The sequence below is a fragment of the Prenolepis imparis genome, unplaced genomic scaffold (genome assembly GCF_030444845.1).
Source record: "Prenolepis imparis isolate NDT839.2.m4 unplaced genomic scaffold, iyPreImpa1.0 SCAF_283, whole genome shotgun sequence".
NCBI classification, from domain to species: Eukaryota; Metazoa; Arthropoda; class Insecta; order Hymenoptera; family Formicidae; genus Prenolepis; species Prenolepis imparis.
In genome coordinates this window covers 1-22,074 of record NW_028141441.1, presented here as the reverse complement: position 1 = coordinate 22,074, position 22,074 = coordinate 1, and the positions used below count along the sequence as shown (strand labels likewise).

Sequence of the window (22,074 nt, the reverse complement as noted above, 5' to 3'; positions counted from 1 at the left end):
ACTTTACCTAAAATTAACTAAAAAATGTAGTTTTGTTAATAATTTATTTTTACAAGGCTTAGTTTACAAAAAAGTTTTATTTTCAATCATTTATAACTCGAAAATTATTGGTGCCTGGATATTTTCGCTGAGGAAAAATCGTCTCCAAATCGTCTCAGGAATCTCCCATTAACGTGTGATACGGTAGGTCTGGGACACCCTGTATATTATTAAAAAACTATTATTATATCAATAATTTTTTCGTATTCTTGTAGGTTTTTTTCGTGCGGGTTAAACCTGTGTTAATATCTAAAAATTTTTCTAAAATACAAGTTTTTAAACAGTAACGGATTTGACTTTGATCTACTCCCGTTTGAATTTATAGTTTACCCAGCTTGAAAAGCACATATTTTATGTAAAAAATTCTCAGCTTTCTGAAAAAAATATCAAATTCAATCGGAAAATTTGGGCAATAACGAAAAAATGAGTTTTTTCACTTTAATTGCAATTTTAATAGCATTCTGATATTTTAAATGGAAAATGAATATTTTTATCGAAAAGCTGAGATTTTTTTACGCAAAAAACACTATTTTTATTATTCGATCAATTTAGAAGCATACTGAAATCAATAAAAGTAAAGAAAGAAAATTGAAAAATCGATAAATATTCCCCATATAATTGTGGGAATATTAATTGCTCAAAAAATTTGAAATTTGCACAGATTTTTTTTCGATATCAATAACAAACTTACGGAGTTTCAAGAAGATCGGCGACAGTGACGCCCAAAAATAATTTTTATTTGATGAAATGACCCTTATATATTTGAGAATATCATGAAAGTTAATATTATTTTAAACATTCTATTAAAGAAGGGAGCAATAGAATAATAAAGAATAGACAACAGAAATATATAGAAAGGAGGAAAGAGATGAAAGAATAAATGATATAAGCTTTGAAATTAGAAAAGGCGAAGAATAGAAAAAGGATAGAAAGAGAAGGGGGGGGAGAGAGGGAGAGAGAGAGAGAGAGAGAGAGAGAGAGAGAGAGAGAGAGAGAGAGAGAGAGAGAGAGAGAGAGAGAGAGAGAGAGAGAGAGAGAGAGAGAGAGAGAGAGAGAGAGAGAGAGAGAGAGAGAGAGAGAGAGAGAGAGAGAGAGAGAGAGAGAGAGAGAGAGAGAGAGAGAGAGAGAGAGAGAGAGAGAGAGAGAGAGAGAGAGAGAGAAGATACAATATATATAATATAAAAGAAAAGTATGTATTAATACTAATTTAGACTCGCATTTTTTAAGTAAAAATTTTGCTCGTTATACATATAATTAAATAATCATTAGCGCGTTATATAAGTAAATATCCAGCAAACATAAATAACTCATAACATTATTATAACATTATTATAATATTATAATATTAATAACATAATATAATATTAATATAATATAATAATATATAATATTAATATTAATTATTATTTTAATTTTTGAGTCTCACTTAAAACCAAAATAACGTAAATGCAATTAAGTCTAACAGATATACATATATTAATATTTGTTGAATATATATTACTCAGTTTTACAATATAAAATATTACAAGTAAATAACCTTTTACAATTATTTAAAGTTAAAGAAAATATAAAAGGAAGAAACTGAAGAAAATATAAAAAAAGAAATAGAACAGAAAATACAGGAAGAATTTTTTATTGAAAGAATCAAGAGAAAAAAAGATAAAAAAATATACGATAAAGGACATAGAGATAATATTAAAAAAAGTAAGTATTCCCACTCTTTCAGCTTTTTACGCGCTTTTTTCACAAAAATTATGACGTAATTATATTGTAGATTCTACTTATCCTTGAATTTTTGAATCCTTAGATATTTAAAGTTTTAATTTCGATTTTTAAAAAATCTTGTGTATAACACATATATTATTATTACATAATTTTTTTTCTATTATAAAGTGTAAACTTATAAATTCGCACGCAATAGAAAGTTGGTTTGACTTTTAATTTTTCATTTTATATTTTATATTTTAATGTTTCATATTTCACGCATAATAATTAGTAATAATTACTACAATTAATGAAATATTGTCCCTGGTCCATAGTAGGTAATTTAAGTCCTAAGCTTTAAGAAATTGACTAATTAGTATTAGGAGAATACTCGACTGTGGTTAGTCAATTTCTTAAGGCTTAGAACTTAAATCACCTATTGTAGACTCAGCCTTAAGCAACGTCTAAAATAAAAATTTAAAACGTAAAACGCAAAAAATTAGCCATCTTCACCGCGACTATGTTATATTTTGACGTCAGAAAAAAGAAAATAAACGCTCAAAATTTTAGGGTCCAAAATTTTTAAATAAAAAGATATTTTAATAAAAATATGCTAAAGACATCTGAAGTTGTATATTTCATTAAAATATCTTTTTATCTAAAAATGACATGCAATTTCAGTGTGCATTTTCTTGCTTCTGACGTTACAATCCAATATGATCGCGGCGACGACCAAAAAAAGCCTTACAGTATTATTATATATAATTAAATTAAAATTAAATATATTTATTATATTATTTTATTTATTATATAAGTAATCATTTATATATTACTATATGTTATTATACATTACTATATATATTACTATATGTTATTATACATTACTATATATATTACTATATGTTATTATACAACATATAATAAGTAAATTGTTATAGCCCGAACTATAACCAGTAATTCTTAGGAATAAGAATATTATAAAACATTTTTACTTATAAACGAGCGCTCTAGCCAAGCGCTCATCGAACGAAAATGCTAACGCAGCGAAACACGCACGAAGCACGGAAATCGCGAGCTGCAAGCGAAGGCCAGGGACTTCGACCTGCTTCGCTTGCATTTAGACCAAAAACACGTGAATATTATTAACCAATCGGGGACTTGTTTCCAAGGGCCTCGCCCGTTGAAAATCAAAGAACAAAAGCAGATATAAGACGGAGAGCCCGCCCGCGAAGGCAGTCTCGAATAAAACTCCTAAACATCAAGACGGAGTCGCTAATAAGAATCCGGAACATCAGGACGAGATTCACTAATAAAAATCTGAATCATTAAGAAGAATTACTAATAAACGCTCGCTAGCCAAACCTCGAATGTTACGCGAATATTTAATTAAAGAAATAACGAGAAATAAAGTGAAACCAAATTTAATCAGAAATAAAAGTGTATTTTAAGAGAAAGAAAAGAGTACAACACTCCTAACTTCCTACGAAGTCCTGCACGACCCGAGGATCCTCATCCTTAATTCGGCGCAATCCCAGTGCCTTGCTCGAGGCACACAACAAAATAATTATTATTTACAATTATTAAAAATTAAAAGAAGAAAAGGAAAAAGGAAAAATTTAAAGACAACTAAGAGAGAAAAATAAAAAAGAGAAATAGAGAGAAAGAAGACAGAGAAAAAAAAAGATAAAGAAAGAAAAATTTTCATCGAGAGGGGGGAAAAGAGAAAGAAAAAAGAGAGAGGAGGGGGGAGGGGAAGGGGAAAGGGAAAAAGGGGAAGAGAGAAGAGAGAAAAAGAGAGAAAAAAATACATAAATTACAAAAAAGAAATATAAAAAAATAAATATTTTATTCATATCTTTTTTTATATAAAAATTACGTCGTTATAGGTAATTATTCACACATGTTATATACAAAAATATGTATTACTTTAATTTATCAATATATATTATTAAAGTTAAATTGATTTTAATTCAATTTACTAAAAATTAATTTGAAACAATTTTTTATTTTCTATTATATTAATATCAATTTTAATATAAATTATTAAATTAAAATTAATTTAATTTTTTATCGTTAAATTAAAATTAATTAGAATTTGCATATTAAAATTTAATTTATTTTGAATTATTAAATTAAAATCAGCTATAATTTTAAATTATATTAAAATTAGTTACAATTAAACTTATTATTAAATTAATTATATTTGAAAGAGAGAAAATTAATTAATTAATTAATTTGACTTGAATTGAGATTTGACCTGAATTGAGATTTGACCCGAATTGAGATTTGACCCGAATTGAGATTTGACCCGAATTGAGATTTGACCCTGTCGATGTGCAGGAGTCGCAGGAATAATAGCGTTAAGCAATTAAGAGGACACAATGAACAAGATGTTTATTAAGAACGCACGACTTTTAATGTGCGAGGTACAATGTCGCGAGCTACCGTAAACGAGAGTGGCACATGCACGGTCATGACAAGAGTAACTGAGATAATAATTGGTGGCGCTAAGACATCCGTAGCTGAGTTGAGGACACATAGAGGTCGCGACGGGAATCGCAATATATATGATAACCCGAATACTTCCCCTCGATGAGCGCGCGACATTTCAGAGAATTTAAATGGTTCCGAGACCCAAAAGATTAAGACAATTTTCGTGTTTCGACTTAGACAGTCCCTTAGTAAGAATATCAGCGGGCATTGACTCAGTAGGGGCATATTCGATCTCAAGAACTCCGCTTTCCAGAACTTCGCGCACAAAATGGTGACGGATATCTATGTGCTTGGTCCTGGCATGAAATACAGGGTTTTCCGCCAATTTCCGGGCACCGTTGTTATCATTGAAGATCTTCAAAGTAGTCTGTAGTCCGAAACCCAAATCCTTAATAAATCTTCGAAGGTATATGGCTTCTTTGACGGCATCGGATATGGCCATATACTCGGCCTCGGTCGATGAAAGCGCTGTAGTTCTCTGCTTCCTCGATTCCCAGGATATAATGGAATTATTTAAGGTAAATACATAACCCGTATACGATCGGCGGTCATCCAAACAATTTGCCCAATCAGCATCAGTATATCCGGTCAAATTACCGTCGGTCTTCTTAAATGACAGTCCGACTTTTGATGTGCCTTTTAGGTAACATAGGACACGTTTCGCTGATTTCCAGTGAGTCTCGTTAAAACAACTGTTAAACTGGCTGAGGTAGCTCACTGTAAAAGCAATGTCAGGTCTGGTACAAACAGCTAAATACGTTAGCATGCCGATCAACTCACGGAACAGCAGATTTCTTTCTTGCACGGTTGAACAATTATCGCCCTTCCTCAACCTAATGCTGCAATCTAAAGGAGTGGACACAGGCTTGGACTCCCCCATTCCGAATCTGTTGAGAATATCGCTAATATATCCCTCCTGGCTCATCATAATCCGTTCTTCATCTTGAGAAAATTCAATGCCAAGGCAATAATTTATTTCTCCGAGGTCTGTAATCTGGAAACACCTGGAAAGATATTTGGTTAGTTTGACAATTTTGGAGGTGTCGCGAGAAGCGACCAGAATGTCCACGTATACGGTTACGAGAAGTATGTCTTCGCCCTTTCCGGCGAAAAATACACATGGGTCGGCTGAAGAAGACTGGAGTCCAAAATTCTTGAGTTCGCGACTCAACTTCACGTGCCAGCGACGACCAGCTTGACGAAGTCCATAAAGAGCCTTTCTTAGCAAGCAGACCTTGTCACCTTTCTTCAGTTGTTGGAGCATGCTAGAAGCCTCGTCGACAAGCTTCCTCTTCCTCTCAGAAGCGTCTATCTCTTCTAAGACGAAATCTGAATATCCAGGCATCTCCATGAAGATTTGCTCTTCTAATTCGCCGTTCAAATAAGCGGTCGCAACGTCCAGATGATGGATCTTCATATGATGTTGGGCCGCGAGGGCAGTCACGATGCGAATAGAGCTTAGGCGAGCCACAGGGGCAAAAGTCTCATTAAAATCAACACCTGGGCGCTGGGAGAATCCACGCGCGACAATGCGCGCCTTTCTCCGCTCTATCGTCCCGTCCCGATTGAACTTGTTTCGTAATACGAACCGGCTGCCGACGACCTTACGTTCTTCAGGACGATCCACCAACGTCCATGTGTCGTTTCTTATAATGGACTTCATTTCCTTAACCATAGCCTGAATTCCATTCTTCGGCATCGGGTCCATCTAGGGATTGTTTGACTGGAACTTCGGCAAGGTAAGCGAACTTGGCTTCCTCGATCGTATCGCTTGCAACCTGATACAATTTTTTAGGTCTTCCCCTGAGTCCAGACATGATTTTTCGAGGTCTTCCTCGACATCTTTTAACAGCGATTTGAGGGTCAGCAACACGATCCTCGCCTAGAACGTCGGTGACTAGATCATCCGCATCATCGGCTCGATCTTCAACATCTTCGTCATACGCTGGAAGTTCGACTTCTCTCCATTCTTCATCAATGGCCTTCTCCTTCGGGTCGAAACTTGCATGCGTCCGACTAGAGGCTTCTGGTACAGCGATGAATTCCACATCTCTAGATATGTCTATCCTGTGTTCGTCCGGGATCCATATTCGGAATGCTTTGGAGTTCTCGGAATATCCGACGAAAATGCCCTTCTTGGATCGCGGCTGAAATTTTTCTTTATTAGGTTCTCTATTTAAAGAATATACCTGACAGCCGAATTCTTGGAAATGTCCGACGTTAGGCGCCTTGCCCATTTCTCGTAAGGAGTACTGCCGTCAAGACTGTTAGTTGGACATCTGTTGCGTATATAACTCGCCGTATTAATGGCCTCTCCCCAGAAAGAAGGAGACAGGTTCGATTGGATTAGAAGACACCTGGCCATTTCCACGAGCGTCCGATTCTTCCTCTCTGCAACTCCGTTCTGTTCAGGAGTGTGAGTAACTGTCAATCTACGCTGGATTCCGTTCGTCTTCAGGAAATCGTCGAATTCTCGATTGACGTACTCCTTGCCGTTGTCCGACTGCAGGCATTTTATCTTGTGTCCGACTTGATTTTCGACAAGCGCTTTGAATTGTTTGAAAGCGTTGAAAACTTCGCTTTTGTTTCTGATCATTTTTACCACACACCAACGCGAGCAATCGTCTATGAAAGTTACGAAATACTTGGACCTTCCGAAAGATTCGAATCTCATAGGCCCGCATACGTCTGAGTGAATTAACTCCAGAAGCCCTGTCTGCCTATCAGACTTCTTGGGAAAAGGAGACCTGGTCATCTTTCCACGAATGCAGACTTCACATTTTACATCTCGTTCGGAATTTATAATATCCATTCCGCGCACGGTTCCGTGTTTATCGCTCGTCGCGAGATCCTTTAAATTTAGGTGACCCATTTTACGATGCCAAACTTCCAATGAAGCTCTGGTCGATTTATCTTCTGTGCCGATGACAGCCGCTGACTTGCACTCGTGACGATCTTGTATATAATACAACCCGTTGGTACGAAAGGCTTCGAGCTTAGTGGCTCCATGTCGATCAATGACTTTAGCCGATTTATCATCGAAGATAACTTTGAATCCTCGATCGGTAATCTTGCTTACCGACAGTAGATTGGTGCGCAGGTCCGGCACGTGTAGAGCATCTTCGAGATTGCGACTCCTCGATCTACCTTCGATCTCAGCATTGAGACGTACAGTACCTTTACCTGTTATATTTGTCGACGAATTATTTGCAAGATTTAATCTTCCGGCGGCGATCTTCCCGATGTGCGTAAACTTATTCGAGTCACTGCATAGATGTGAGGTGCATTCGCTATCCAAACACCATCTATCGACATGTGTCGCTTCCTTAGCCTGGAACACTTCCTGCTTTTCCGAATTTTTTACTGGCATACATGCGAACACACTCACGTCATCGACATCGGTCATTTTTCCTTTCTCAGGATTCTTCGAGGATGTTCGATCGTCCTCAGTGCGCGAATTACAGTCGGCTGCTTTGTGACCAGCCTTTTAATTATTATATATGTTTAACATATATATAATGTATTTATCACATTATACACATGATTAATATAATGTTCATATTTAATTTATAGGGTTAAGTTGTAGAGGCATCGAGAAAACATCAAATAAATTAAAATATGTTATTACACAAGTTCATAGTCTCGCAAAGACTTGTGGCAGATGGCAGAGTTAAGCTGTTAGATTTTAGTTTCCATGCTCAAGTGTCAAGAATTACTAAAGCCAACATTTCTTGTAGGAACCTTGTATCGGATGAGTCCTGAAATAATTTCAAGGTAATTTACACATTTATATTACTTTACCTTCAAGATTGAATGATATAAATTATATACTTATTCTTTTTTATTTTTAAATCATTATTAATTAATAATATACTAGAATCAGTATAGAAAGATTAAATTTTACTGGAATACAGATTATAAAATTTAAAAGAGTAATTTTGTAATGTTCTATAAAATATATGACATTATTAAAAAATGTGAACTAAAAAATAGTATTTCTATCGACATGCGCTTTATTATGGTTATAATATTTGTGAAACATATATAATTATTGTATATGTTTCACAAATATTATATAACATATTTATTACTTTACACACATGATTAATGTAATGGTGATATTTAATTTATAGGGTTCAGTTGTAATAACATCGAGAAAACATCAAGTGAACCAAAATATGTTATTATACAAGTTAGTCTCGCAAAGACTTGTGGCAGATGGCAAAGTTAAGCTGTCAGATTTTAGTTTCTGTGCTGAAGTCTCAAGAATTACTAAAGCGAAAATTTCTTCGTAGGAATATTATTATATTGGATGAGTCCTGAAGTAATTTCAAGGTAATTTATATATTTATATTATTTTTAAGATTGAATGATATAAATTTTATGTTTACTTCTTCATTTTTAAATCATTATTAATTAGTAATATACTAGAATCTGTATAGAAAGGTAAAATTTTATTGGAATACAGATTATAAAATATAAAAGAGTAATTTTGTAATGTTCTATAAAATATCTGACATTTTTAAAAAACGTGAATTAAAAGATAGTATTTCTATTGATATGTGCTGCTTTAAGTATTATGGTTAATTATATATGTCTAATAAATATATAACACATTTATTTTATTACATAATTAATGTAATAATACAATTTAATTTATAGGGTTCAGTTGTAAAGACATCGAGAAAACATCAAGTGAACCAAAATATGTTATTATATGAGTTCATAGTCTCGCAAAGATCTATGGCAGATGACAGAGTTAAGCTGTCAGATTTTAGTTTCCATGCTCAAGTGTCAAGAATTATCAAAGCCAACATTTCTTGTAGGAACTTTGTATCGGATAAATTCTTAAGTAATTTCAAGGTAATTTATACATTTGTATAACTTACTTTCAAGATTGAATGATATAAATTTAATGCGTACTACTTCATTTTTAAATCATTATTAATTAATAATACTGGAATCAGTAGAAAGATTAAATTTTAATGCAACGCAGATTATAAAATATAAAAGAGTAAAATTCGTAATGTTCTATAAAATCTAATATTTCTCTAAAATTTTCTAAAATTATTTTTGGATGTGTTTCTTGTTTTCGATTTAATCAATTTTAATCGCGATTCGACCTGTATCTTTAGGACTTGAATTATACAAAAAAGGTCAAAAGTGAAATGCTCGGAATTGAGAATTAATGTTGATTAAATTATGTCAGAAAACGAAGTATATATAATAGGCCTGCCGATAAATTACACAATATACAATTATACAATTTATAGGGTTTAGCTATAGACATTGAAAGAACATCAAGTAAACTATGTTATTATACAAGTTACAGTCAAAAATCTCGCCAGTAGATTCGATAGTTTTGCAAAGACCGTTGAGTTAAGTAATATAATATAATTTTTAGACAAAGTCCAAATTAAGAATTAATTATTTATAAACTAAAAATAAAGAACAAAAAACTTACTGAAAATATGACAAATACTTTTTAAATTATTTACGAATAATCTTGTTAGTTGGCAAATCGAAAGTTCCATCTTCTCTTGGAAAAGATCTTTTTATAATAGATTTTGTATCTTGTAATAATAGTACCAATGATAACGTTTGGTTTCCTATTAATTTAATGTCACAAACTTTTTCCACATCAAGATAAAAGATGTCATCTGTAAAATAATTACATAATTCATAAAAATTAACAAAAAATGATACAATATTCTATTACGAAATTAAAAGATTTTAATATAATTTACTTGAATTTTTCACATATTCTTTTATTTCTATATTATCTCTCTTTTCGAAACCATCATTTGGTAATAATTCACGCAGTTCAACCTGAATTAATAGAACTATCAAATATTCCGGATCATTTGAATTCATGTGTTCATAAATAATTTTATTATTTTTCTTTTGCGTCTAAATTTTTTCATAATTCTCAATATATTATATATAATTTAATATTATTATATATATAAATTGTTCTAATATTTATGTATGTTTTCTTCTATTACATTTTCTTAAAATAAATACTTTAAATAAAATATTTTTCAGTTGTACGAGTATATATTAAAACAAGATTTAATACTTTCTCAAATAGTTTTAAAACTATTGGAACTGGATCAATCACCGATGGTAATTATAAATTAGAGATTCAAACTCAGCAATTTGAATCTCTAATTTATAATTACCATCGGTGATTGATCCAGTTCCAATAGTTTTAAAACTATTTGAGAAAGTATTCTTGTTTTAATATATACTCGTACAACTGAAAAATATTTTATTTAAAGTATTTATTTTAAGAAAATGTAATAGAAGAAAACATACATAAATATTAGAACAATTTATATATATAATAATATTAAATTATATATAATATATTGAGAATTATGAAAAAATTTAGACGCAAAAGAAAAATAATAAAATTATTTATGAACACATGAATTCAAATGATCCGGAATATTTGATAGTTCTATTAATTCAGGTTGAACTGCGTGAATTATTTTTTTAAGATCAAACGAACCCAAATTATTAATAAATTGTATTCGAACAAATAATAAGTTTGTAAGGAAGAGTTCCTTGATTAAACTCTGGTACTTTCGTTTTTTTAGCTTTTGCTTCATCAATATGAATAACCTGTAAAGTAATATTAGATTAGAAAATAACATTATAATTATTATTATTGTATATTAAATTAAATGAGAATAAAAAGTATATTTATTGAAATATATTTATTCAATTTGGTTTTATGTGAAATTTAATCCACTCAATTTCAATATTTCATACTACGATTTGAATTCTATGACGACTATTATTGTTTAAAATAAATTTAACAATTGATAGTATTGTGTTTTGCCAACAATTTTCGGACCATCAAACTCATCAATAAAACCAATAACTCTCTAAAAATGATTTTTAAATCATCTTTTTACTTTTTAAAATATTAAAAAATTTAAATATACATATATACATATATTTACAAGATATCTCACAACCATTGTATAATATTTTAGTAGTGTATTCTAGAAGTAAAATAGAGTAAAAATTTCTAATATAAAAATGTTGAGATTACAATAGTTTTTGAATTATAAACGATTAAAATTTGAATGATATAGCATAGAACTCGCATGCTTAAGCCTATAACTAAACATAGACGTCTATCGATCTGTTATCTGTTATTGATTTTTTCAAATTAGTGTGATAGCTTTTTCTACTAATCTTATTTTGAAAATAAAATTAATAATAAATGACAAGTCGGTACGTGTGTATATGTGTAGTTCAGTGCGTGTATATCATTGGCAAATTTTGATCACTTACAACTCAAAAACTGTTGCATTCTTAACATATTTATATTAGAATTTTTTACTCTCTTTTACATCTAAACACACTAATAAAATATTATATTAAGGTGTTGACACACCCTGTATATGTATAAATATATAACACATTTATTTTATTACATAATTAATGTCTTAATGTAATGATAATATTTAATTTATAGGATTCAGTTGTAAAGACATCGAGAAAACATCAAGTGAATCAAAATATGTTATTATACAAGTTCATAGCTTTGCAAAGACTTATGGCACATGGCAGAGTAAAGTTGACAAATTTTAGTTTCCATGCTCAAGTGTCAAGAATTATTAAAGCCAACATTTCTTGTAGGAACTTTGTATCGGATAAATTCTTAAGTAATTTCAAGGTAATTTACACATTTATATAACTTACTTTCAAGATTGAATGATATAAATTTTATGCATACCCTTTTATTTTGAAATCATTATTAATTAATAATATACTAGAATCGGTACAGAAAGATTAAATTTTAATGAAATACGGATTATAAAATATAAAAGGGTAATTTTGTAATGTTCTATAAAATCTGACATTTTTTAAAACGTGAACTAAGGGATAGTATTTCTATCGACATGCGCTTTAAGTATTATTGTTAATTATATATGTTTATTAAATATATAACACATTTATTTTATTAAATAATTAATGTAATGATAATATTTAATTTATAGGATTCGGTTGTAATAGCATCGAGAAAACATGAAGTGAACCAAAATATGTTATTACACAAATTTATAGTCTTGCAAAGACTTGTGGCACATGGCAGAGTTAAGCTGTCAAATTTTAGTTTCTATGCTCAAGTGTCAAGAATTACCAAAGCCAACATTTCTTGTAGAAACTTTGTATCGGATGAGTCCTGTAATTTCAAGGTAATTTACACATTTATATTGCTTTACTTTCAAAATTGAACGATATAAATTATATACTTATTTTTTTTTCATTTTTAAATCATTAATTAATAATATACTAGAATCAGTATAGAAAGATTAAATTTTACTGGAATACAGATTATAACATATAAAAGAGTAATTTTGTAATGTTCTATAAAGTCTGACATTATTTGAAACGTGAATTAAAGGATAGTATTTCTATCGACATATGTTTTAAGCATTATGTTTAATTTTTAGATAAGTATATAACTAAAAAAATTCTCTGTATTTCCATTTATTGGTTTTATTTTAGTTTATTTAATAATATTTAATATATTGTTATGTTAAATACCAAATATTATTTATAAATTATTTAGTTTGTGTATATATATATATATATATATATATATATATATATAGTATGTATGTGTGTATATATATAGTTCTTAGTTTTACTGTAAAATAAGGAAGATAAAAAAATGAATAGAAATCTTCTCTAATATGAAAAGTGCGTGCGTAGTGCATGAAGTTCGCCTGTATAGCATTTAATGAGAAATTCGTCATTCTTTTTTTACAGAAGTCTCATAGCAACAAAGTTTCCATAACAACAAAATAAAAATTTGTGCATCTAATGTTGAGAAGTGCATCCTTATCGCAATTAATTTTTGAGCAGAAAAAAACTCAGATTTTGGTTTCTGTGCTCGAGTCTTAAGAATTACGAAAGCGAGAATTTCTTGTAAGAATCTTATATTGGATAAGTAATTTCAAGGTAATTTACACATTTATATTATTTTATTTTCAAGATTGAACGATATAAATTTTATGCTAATTTTTTTTCATTTTTAAATCATTAATTAATAATATACTAAAATTAGTAGAAAGATTAAATTTTAATGCAACACAGATTATAAAATATAAAAATATAATTTTGTAATGTTCTACAAAATCTGATATTTTTTAAAATGTGAATTAAAGAATAGTATTTCTATTGACATGCGTTTTAATTATTGTTTAATTTTTAAATAATTTCCTGAAGTAATTTGAAGGTAATTTACACATTTATATTACTTACTTTCAAGATTGAATGATGTAAATTTTAATGATGTAAATTTTTTGTTACTCTTTTTCATTTTTAAATCATTATTAAGTAATAATATACTAGAATAGTATAGTAGAAAGATATATAGAATAATATAGTAGAAAGATTAAATTTTAATGCAACACAGATAATAAAGTATAAAAATGTAATTTTGTAATGTGCTATAAAATCTAACATTTTTTAAAATGTGAACTAAAAGATAGTATTTCTATCAACATGCGCCTTAAGTATTATGTTTAATTTTTAGATTAATTTATATTTAAAAAAATTTGCTGTATCTTATAATTTATAGGTTTTAATTGTAGTTTATTTAATAATTAAATATATTTGTAGTTTATTTAATAATTAAATATATTTAAATCATTCAGTTTATTTAATCATATTTAATGTTGTGTTAAATACAAAATATCTTATGAGATATTTAGTTATATATATACAGGGTGTCCCATTTTAACTTAGACACTCAGATATCTCGAAAAATGTGAAGAATACGAAAAAACATTTTGAATAAAAGTTGTTTGACTCGAAGGGGGACATAAGATGGTGCCATTTATTTGACCTTGAAAAGTCACTTGAAGGTCACGTGAAGGTCAACTTTAATTTCTTATACGGAACCACCTATTTTTCATTGCATATTTTTATAGCTGATGTCGAGACCTTTCAAAAACACTGTAATAAAATATTTTTCTCTTACGTACTTTTTGACTTATAAATTAAGGTTTGAAGTTGACAATTTTTTGACATAAAATGTAAAATATCGTACAAAATGTTCAGTTTTCGATAATCATATCTTAATATTTTTATGCACTGAATAATGAGACGAATTAATTGGTGTGAAGAAAACACATAGTTGCTTTAAAAAGTATGTATGTAATTTGCAACATATTTTTTTAAAAGAAATTATGTGTTTTCTTTACACTAATTGATTGGTCTCATTACTCCGTGCATAAAAATATTAAGGTATGATTATCGAAAACTAAATATTTTGCACGATATTTTACATTTTGTCAAAAAATTGTTAACTTCAAATCTTTATAATTGAAAAAGTACTTAATGAAAAAATGTTTTATTATAGTGTTTTGGAAAGCTCTCGAGATAAGCTACAAGAATATGCAATAAAAAATAGGTGCTTCCATTTAAGAAATTAAAGTTGACCTTCACGTGACTTTCAAGTGACTTTTCAAGATCAAATCAATAGCACCATCTTATGTCCCCCTTTGAGTCAAACAACTTTTATTCGAAATGTTTTTCCGTATTCTTCATATTTTTCGAGATATTTGAGTGTCTAAGTTAAAATGGGACACCCTGTATATATATAAATATAATTCTTAGTTTTACTATAAGATAAAGAAGATAAAAAAAATCAATAGAAATTTTTTAATATGAAAAATGCATATGTAGTGCATGAAGTTCGTCTGTATAGTAATTAATGAAAAATTCGTCATTCTTTTTTTTACAGAAGTCTCATAGCAATAAAGTTTCCATAACAACAAAATAAATATTTGTGCATCTAATGTTGATTCATTTTGGTGATATAAACGTACAGTTACAATAAAAGTATATCGTAAAAGAGTGATTTCTAAGTATATGAGCGAGAAGTGCATCCTTATCACAATTAATTTTTAATATTTCGTGTTTTGAATTAACTCTTGAATCTACGACAAGTTTTGTTGATTAGCTGACGTGACGGTACATATATATATTTATATAATTATATTTATAAAATTAAGCAATAAATATATTAAACGTGTATTAAAAAAATTGATTTTAATATTTACAGTTATTACAGTTTATTACTTCTTGTGCACAAGTTGGACTACACAAGATTTTTATTGAACAAACATCTGGTATTTCAAGTCATATAATGTCGAAAAATAATTCAAAGCAAATTCAAGGTAAATATGTTGAATATATTAATTATTATATTTACATAAAATAATATATTATTAGTATATTAACCCTCCAACTGAATATGTGGGTCGTTGGCATCCGACCAAAATAACATTTAAAGTTTGACTTTGCATAGTCGTTAGAAGATCATATAAAAATCACCTTTAATTTTTTAAAAACAAAACCTATTTTTTATTACATGTACTTGTAACGTACCTCGTGAGCTTTCCCAAATATTGTAATAAAATATTCTTCTTTTGACTATTTTTCGAGTTACAAGAACTTCAAAGTTACAGTATTTGGACAGAATACAAAATATCTTCTAAAACATTCAGTTTTTAGTAATCTTACTTTAATACTTTTATGTAGAATAATAAGACAAATCCATTGGTGTACAGAAAACATATCACTTTAAAAAAAATATATAAGATTGCATGCTGTGAGTTTTATACTTTTTCTTAAAAGCATTTATATATATGTTTTCTTTATACCAATGGATTTGTCTTATTATTCTATGCATAAAAGTATTAAGGTAAAATTATTTAAAACTGAGTGTTTTATAAGATATTTTGTATTTTTGTCGAAATACTGTAATTTTGAAGCTCTTGTAACTCAAGAAATAGTTAAAAAAATATTTTATTATAATGTTTTGGAAAACTCACGAGATAAGTTACAAGTATATGTAATAAAAAATAAGGTTTTATTTTAAAAAATAGAAGGTGATCTTTATACGACTTTCAAATGACTATGCAAAGTTACACTAACAACGTTTATCTTATGTTCCCCTTGAAACCTTACAATTTTTATCTAAAATATTTTTTTCTAAAATTTTATCATTTCAAAATATTACCCTATTCTAATTAAAATTGGAAGTCCTATATACAATTATATGAATATTATACAAATATAATCCTTAAAAGCTTAAATATATAAATTATAAATTTGAATTTAAATTATATATAATAAAATGTGTGTGATCTTTATTATTATTCTATAAATATCATGAACAAAGATATCATGTAAAATCCTGATGTCAAAATTATTCAAGAAACGTCAGAAAAATTTACAACTAAACTGTTTGATAAAAGATGACATCAGTGACACTCGCGTATCAATTTTATGAATCGCGATCGTAATTCAATAACCTTTTTATTGTGTGAAAATAATGTGACAGATACTTCACAGAAGACATAGTACTGTAGATTTTAAAATTACGTCTATATGAATTGTTTACGTATTGTAAACAAATATTAATAATAAATATAAATAATGTATATTAAAAATATATTATAAAACAGTTCGGAAACGTTTCCGATCGGAATAATTTCTTTTTCCTTTAAATACACAATAGAAAATCTAGGGAGAAACGAAATTATTCCGATCGAAAACGTTTCCGAACAGTTTCATAATAGGTACCCAGGATTTTACATGATATCTTCGTTCATGATATTTATAGAGTAATAATAAATATCGTTTTATTATATAATTTAAACCCAAGTTTTTTTATTAAACTTAACAAGAACTCAATCGGCTTGTTATTACTGTACATTTATCTGTTCGTATGTTTTTATGAAGGTTTACTTATTTTTTAAATGATGAGTGTTAATACATAAGTATATTATTATTTTAGATAAATCAAAGGAAAAGAAAATTGATGCTAAAGGAACGAAACGAATTGTAAAAGAGAATGAAATGGATGCAAATGAAATGGATACGAGCGATATATTACAAACGTCAAATTTTAGTAAATCTATTGAGTAATTTCTATTGAGTTATTTTATTTTATTTTTATAATTATATAGGGTGATATGAGAATGATCAGAATGATATGGGGACTAAATTCGTATACAGGTAGAACGGACCAAATTGAATCAAAAAGTCCTCTACCATTTTGCAATTTTTGCAATAGGTAACGAGTTATTAATTATTAAAAATCGCCGCATTAACCCAGTCTATTGTCAAATGTAAGCGCGCGGCAAGATGCGACCGCCCAATGATTGAGGTTGCTAGGCTTCTTATTTGTAATAAACATTACCGCTTGTAATAAATAACTTCTCGCATGCCTAGCAAACTTGATCATTGGACAGCCGCATCTTGCCGTGCGTTTGTATTTGATAATAGGCTGAGCTAATGCGGCAATTTTTTATAATTAATAATTTGTATTTTAATTGTTGCGAAAATTGTAAAATGGTAGAGAACTTTTCGACTTAGTTTGGTCCGCTCTACCTGCACACGAATTTAGTCCCCATAATTTTGGGACACCCTGTATACATCATTTTATACACAACATATTTTAATGTTTGATATTTATATTTTGTTTGTTAATTTATAGATCGTCGAATAAACAAGATATCATGGTTTCAAATAAAAACGATGAACCGGAAATGATAACTTTTGCAACAGATGAGATGTTAGAAGCAGTTCAACTTGAGGACTCCACTGTGTAAGTTTTTTACTTTTAATTTATAGTATAAAAAATACGCATTTTTTTTCAATCACACTAATTTGAAAAAATCAATAACAGATGACAGATCGATAGACGTGTATGTTTAGTTATGGGTCTAAGCACTCGATTTTTATGCTATATCATTCAAATTTTGAGCATTTATAATTCAAAAACTATTGTAGTCTCAACATTTTTATATTAGAAATTTTTACTCTATTTTACTTCTAGAATACACTAATAAAATATTGTACAAAGTGTTGTGAGATATCCTATAAATATATGTATATACATATATTTATAGGATATATACATATATTTAAATTTTTTAATATTTTGAAAAGTAAAAAATGGTTTTAAAATCTTTTTTAGAGAGGTTATTGGTTTTATTGATGAGATTGATGGTCCGAAAATTGTTGGCAAAGCACAACACTATCGATTGCTAAAATTTATTTTGAACAATAATAGTCGTCATAGAATTCAAGTCGTGGTATGGAATACTGAAATTGAGCGAATTCAATTTCACATAAAACCAAATCGAGTAAATATATTTAAATATACTTTTTATTCTTATTTAATTTAATATACAATAATAATAATTATATATGTTACGTTCTAATCTAATATTACTTTATGTACTTTACAGATTATTCATATTGATGGGGCGAAAGCTAAGAAAACGAAAGTGCCAGAGTTTAATCAAGGAACTCTCCCTTATGAACTTATTATTCGTTCGAATACAATTATTAATAATTTGGGTTCGTTTGACCTCAAAAAAGTTATTAATGCAGTTCAACCTAAATTGATAGAGCTATCAGATATTTCGGATCATTTGAATTCATGTGTTCGTAAGTAATTTATTTATTATAAATATTTTTTCTTTTGCGTCTAAATTTTTTTCATAATTCTCAATATATATAATTTAATATTGTCGTATACAGTGCTGGCAAAAAGTTCGGAAACTGTTAAAAATCTTAAAAAGTATTGATTTACTGGAAAAATGTTTAACACTGAAGTAGGGTTTTAAAAAATCTATTAGATAATGGTATTTATTTGATATTAGGATGATCTTGAAAAACATGATTCTCGTTAACATAAAAAGCTTAAATGGAAATCCCTAATTTTTATTACATATTCTTGTAGCTTCTCGAGAGTTTTCCAAAACACTATAATAAAGTATTTTCTCTTACGTACTTTTGGTGTTATAAGGCTTGAAATTTTCAATTTTTCAACATAAAATGTAATATAAATATTCAATTTTTGGTAATCTTATTTTAATACTTTTATACACGGAATAATGAGATTAATTAATTGGTGTGAAGAACACATAGTTTGATTAAAAAAAAGGTTGCAATAATTAAGTGTCCCGACTTTCTACATTTTATGTTAAAAAATTGAAAATTTCAAGCCTTATAACTCAAAAAGTTCTCAAGAGAAAAATGTTTTATTATAGTGTTTTAGAAAGCTCTTAAGTTAGCTACAAGAATGTGTAATAAAAATTAGGGATTTCTATTTAAGATTTTTATGTTGACGAGAATCGTGTTTTTCAAGATCATCCTAAGGTCAAATAAATACCATCATCTAATAGATTTTTTAAAACCCTACTTCAGTGTTAAACATTTTTCCAATAAATCAATACTTTTTAAGATTTTTAACCGTTTCCGAACTTTTTACCAGCACTGTATATAATATGTTCTAATATTTATGTATATGTTTTCTTCTATTACATTTTTTAAAAATAAATACTTTTAATAAATACTTTAAATAAAATATTTTTTAGTTGTACGAGGATATATTAAAACAAGATTTAATACTCTCTCAAATAGTTTTAAAACTATTGGAACTGGATCGATTACAGATGGTAATTACAAATTAGAGATTCAAATTGCTGATTTTGAACCAAATGATGGTTTCGAGAAAGGAGAAAATGTCGAAATAAGAGGATATGTGAAAAATTCAAGTAAATGCATTAAAAATCTTTGAAATCCGTAATAGAATATTGTATCATTTTTTATTGATTTTTATGAATTACATATTTATTTTACAGATGACATCTTTTATCTTGATGTGGAAAAAGTTTGTGACATTAAATTAATAGGAGGCCAAATATTATCATTGGCACAACTATTGCAAGGTACGAAACCGATTATTAAGAGATCTTTTCCAAAAGAAGATGGAACTTCCGATTTGCCAACTAACAAGATTATTCGTAAATAATTTTAAAAGTTCGTCATATTTTCAGTTAGATTTTTGTTTTTTATCTTTAGTTTATAATTATTTCTTAATTTGGACTGTTTAAAAATGATATTTATTATTTAATTATTTCAACGGTCTTTGCGAAGCTATCGAATCGACTGATGAGATTTTTGACTGTAATTTGTGTAATAATATATTTCGGTTTACTTGATATTCTCTCGATGTTTCTACAACTGAACCTTATAAATTGTATAATTGTATATTATAAAATTTATATCGGCTAGCCTGTTATATATACTTCGCTTTCTGGCATAGATTTAATTAATATTAATTCTTAGTTCCGATCATTTCACTTTTGACTTTTCTTGCATAATTCAAGTTCTCGTTATTATTTCAACGGTCTTTACGAAGCTATCGAATCTACTGGTGAGATTTTTGACTGTAATTTGTATGATAACATATTTTGGTTTACTCGATGTTCTCTCGATGTCTCTACAACTAAACCTTATAAATTGTATATTGTATAATTTATATCGGCTGACCTGTTATATATACTTCGCTTTCTGGCATAGATTAATTAATATTAATTCTCAGTTCCGATCATTTCACTTTTGACTTTTCTTGCATAATCCAAATTTTCGTTATTATTTCAACGGTCTTTGTGAAGCTATCGAATCTACTGGTGATATTTTTGACTGTAACTTGTGTAATAACATATTTTGGTTTACTCGATGTTCTCTCGATGTCTCTACAACTAAACCTTATAAATTGTATATTATATAATTTATATCGGCTGGCCTGTTATATATACTTCGCTTTCTGGCATAGATTAATTAATATTAATTCTCAGTTCCGATCATTTCACTTTTAACTTTTCTTGCATAATCCAATTCTCGTTTGTTGTTATGTTATGTTTAGAAATAAAGTACAACAAGATGTATGTATATGTATAAGATATATTTGTATAAGTATTTATAGAAATTCATTTTATTATACAGATTCTAGAAAATATATTTTATTATATATAACATTCATTTCTTTTTTATTTCAATAAATAAATCACAGGGACAAACTTTTGACAAAATTGCAATAGATCTTCGAAAAGATATTTTCAGTCATGGACAACTGTATGTCGCATTTTCACGAGTTCGTTCCTGGGATTCATTGAAAATTTATTTAAATGATGATAATATGTCTAAAAAAATAAAAAACTACGTTTATAAAGAAATACTTAATTAATAAAACATAACAAACGAATATAAGTGATATATAATTATGTTATAATGATGCAAAAAAAAGATAACAAAGTAAATATAAATTTAAAAAATTATTGTTTTAAATGTATAATTTAATTAAAAATTAATAATTATCTTATCATATCATTTTAATTACATCTAGAATGAGTGATATATAATATTATTAATATTACTATTATTATTATTATTATTATTATTATTATTATTATTATTATTATTATCTAAGTAATGATCGAAGAAGGCGCGCGCGTTAGCGCGCGCTGCGTGCTAGTCCATAATGAAAAAAGTCATGATACGCATGAAGTGTGTGTTTTGTATCGCTTGTATTGTTGCCGCTTTTCCGCGTGTCTGATTGACGGTCGATGATATTGTGAGAAAGAGGTGCGAATGTAATCGCTGAAAGTTCGGTGACAGTTCGATGACATTTCGTGAGCGGGGTTAGTAAAATATTGAATATCGAGAATTAAATATTGAATATTGAATATTAAATATTGAATATTGAGAGAGAAAGAGAGAGAGAGAGAGAGAGAGAGAGAGAGAGAGAGAGAGAGAGAGAGAGAGAAAGAGAGAAGATACATAACCGATAGAGAGAAGACACAGACAAAAAAGTATGTTTACGGCGCTGACTTGATTATTAAAGTAGTATTAATATTCGAAGACGAGCGATAAATTAATCTCTTCCATATTTCAAAAGTATATTGTTTGTACAACATTTTGCTGCCAAGCAGATGTCTTCTT

At 28.6% G+C, this 22,074-nt stretch overlaps 1 protein-coding gene and 1 long non-coding RNA gene across 8 annotated transcripts; both read left to right on the top strand.

Annotated features, from left to right (window-relative positions):
* The first annotated feature begins 7,253 nt into the window (after positions 1-7,253).
* Positions 7,254-11,866, top strand: LOC145948216 (uncharacterized). 5 transcript variants are annotated; one of them, XR_014427296.1, is made up of 6 exons: positions 7,254-7,404; positions 7,810-7,905; positions 7,974-8,010; positions 8,370-8,571; positions 8,899-9,099; positions 11,729-11,866. It is a non-coding gene; the product is annotated as an uncharacterized LOC145948216 (long non-coding RNA). The 5 variants fall into 5 exon arrangements; XR_014427299.1 differs by having other exon boundaries at positions 7,254-7,480; XR_014427300.1 differs by lacking the exon at positions 7,810-7,905.
* Positions 11,867-13,066: 1,200 nt separating this feature from the next.
* LOC145948215 (uncharacterized) lies at positions 13,067-21,018 on the top strand. 3 transcript variants are annotated; one of them, XM_083057957.1, is made up of 9 exons: positions 13,067-13,221; positions 15,011-15,240; positions 15,332-15,446; positions 17,072-17,198; positions 17,774-17,884; positions 18,257-18,425; positions 18,531-18,732; positions 19,665-19,844; positions 19,932-21,017. In XM_083057957.1, the coding sequence occupies exons 3-9, from the start codon at positions 15,416-15,418 to the stop codon at positions 20,099-20,101; spliced, it is 990 nt and encodes a 329-aa protein (XP_082914083.1). In that variant the 5' UTR covers positions 13,067-13,221; positions 15,011-15,240; positions 15,332-15,415; the 3' UTR covers positions 20,102-21,017. The 3 variants fall into 3 exon arrangements, with proteins under 3 accessions (XP_082914083.1, XP_082914084.1, XP_082914085.1); XM_083057958.1 differs by lacking the exon at positions 15,011-15,240 and having other exon boundaries at positions 13,073-13,221; XM_083057959.1 differs by lacking the exons at positions 13,067-13,221; positions 15,011-15,240 and having other exon boundaries at positions 15,423-15,446; positions 17,072-17,185; positions 19,932-21,018.
* Positions 21,019-22,074: the final 1,056 nt, after the last annotated feature.